The sequence below is a fragment of the Echinops telfairi genome, unplaced genomic scaffold (assembly GCF_000313985.2).
Source record: "Echinops telfairi isolate 266 unplaced genomic scaffold, ASM31398v2 ScPeMD7_7421;HRSCAF=8459, whole genome shotgun sequence".
NCBI lineage: Eukaryota > Metazoa > Chordata > Mammalia > Afrosoricida > Tenrecidae > Echinops > Echinops telfairi.
The window spans coordinates 17,518,054-17,519,545 of NW_022111321.1; the positions used below are offsets into that span (position 1 = coordinate 17,518,054).

Sequence of the window (1,492 nt, forward strand, 5' to 3'; positions counted from 1 at the left end):
AAATGCTAGACAGAAACATAGGTAAAGTCATCGATGATGGCTGCCCTTGTTAATTAACCAAGAAAGGGATCAAATATTTACTCATCAAAGTTCAATGCATTTGTCCAGTTCAGCACTTCATCCACTTCCCATTCCATCACAGAATCTATTCCATCATCTTCAATAGCTTGTATCAGCCCTTTTGTTGCTGTATGAATTAAACCTAGCGTTTCATAATTTGCTGACTTAGCTTCCAGATTTCCTGCGTAGTACCTAAACAAAGAAAAGGAAAAGAGATGTAAGTCCTTTGGAAGAGGTGAGTACATGCAGATGCAAGCAGTTGACAGATGTTCTAGAACAATTTTTATATTAAGCCAAGTTTTCATCATACACAATTCAGATACATCTAATCCAAGATCTCTTTGTGATGGAATTTCTTGGAGGGGTGGGGGTTGGGGTGGAAGAAGCTTGATTAAGCATAACTGTAGGGGGCTCATTTTAAAATCATCACTGAATATTTACATTTTATGGATACAAAGAGAAACTAAGTTATTGAATCATAGAATTCTACACCTAAAAGAATCGTAGAGACCATTCATTTCACAGTGAGGGAAATAACTTTCCCGAGTAACTTTCACAAGATCAAATGGTTCATGGCCGGCGGGGACAGGAAGGAAAGGGGGAAGGGGAGAGACAGCGGTAAAGGGGACAAAGATACTGACATCGAGTCTATGCCAGGGTCTTCTCATATTTTATCTTGGTGGATCTTGTAAAGGGGGCCCTGGTGGCACACATGGTTGAGCACTGGGTTACTAACCACCCAGAAGCACCTCAGAAGACAGGCCTCTGGAAGGGCCTCTATGGAGCAGTTCCATTCTGCATATGGGGTCACCATGAATTCGGACCGCTATCCATTTTTCTCTGTCACCCTGCCTCTCTTCTCCTCATCCCTCCCCTCTGCTTCTCTCCCATTCGCTCTCTCTTCAATCTCTCTCTCTCTTCCTCTCTCTCTCTCTTCCTCCCTCCCTCCCTCCCTCTAGCTCTCTTTCTGTCTGCTCAGAATACAAACCGTCAGTTCAGGGAGACCTTCGGGCTCTGTTTGAGTCCCTTTCGGACACTGTAGCCTAGACATTCTCGCAGGCAGCACAATAAGGCAATTCTAGCTTCATCTTTTTTTTCTCTCCTTTCAGAGATCAGAGTCCTCAGTTTCCTGTTATCCAATATCTAAAAATATTTTAATATACTTATCTATTTTAAAAGGTTTTTAATTTGCTTAAAGTGGGCAGTTAAATCTAGCCCTATTACTCCATCAAGGTCAGAAACAGAAGTTCTACACCCTTTGTTTCCAGAGTGTCCTTTTTGAAGTCCACACATGATCTGACTTCTGTGATAATAATTTTTAAATGATCCTTTTGTGCCTGTGTATACTACTTACACCCATAAGAAGTTAGGTCACTGCACTATCTTTAGCCATCCTCATTAGTATAGCGGTGACTATGCCCTGCTGTCCACT

General features: G+C 42.0%; 1 protein-coding gene across 1 annotated transcript in view; it reads right to left on the bottom strand.

Annotated features, from left to right (window-relative positions):
- CUNH11orf65 (chromosome unknown C11orf65 homolog) overlaps nucleotides 1–1,492 on the bottom strand; it is a 61,681-nt gene that overhangs the window by 10,798 nt on the left and 49,391 nt on the right. The window contains exon 7 of the mRNA XM_045297763.1: nucleotides 82–252. Within this exon, the coding sequence (XP_045153698.1) occupies nucleotides 82–252 (171 nt within the window). The remainder of the gene's footprint in view (nucleotides 1–81; nucleotides 253–1,492) is intronic.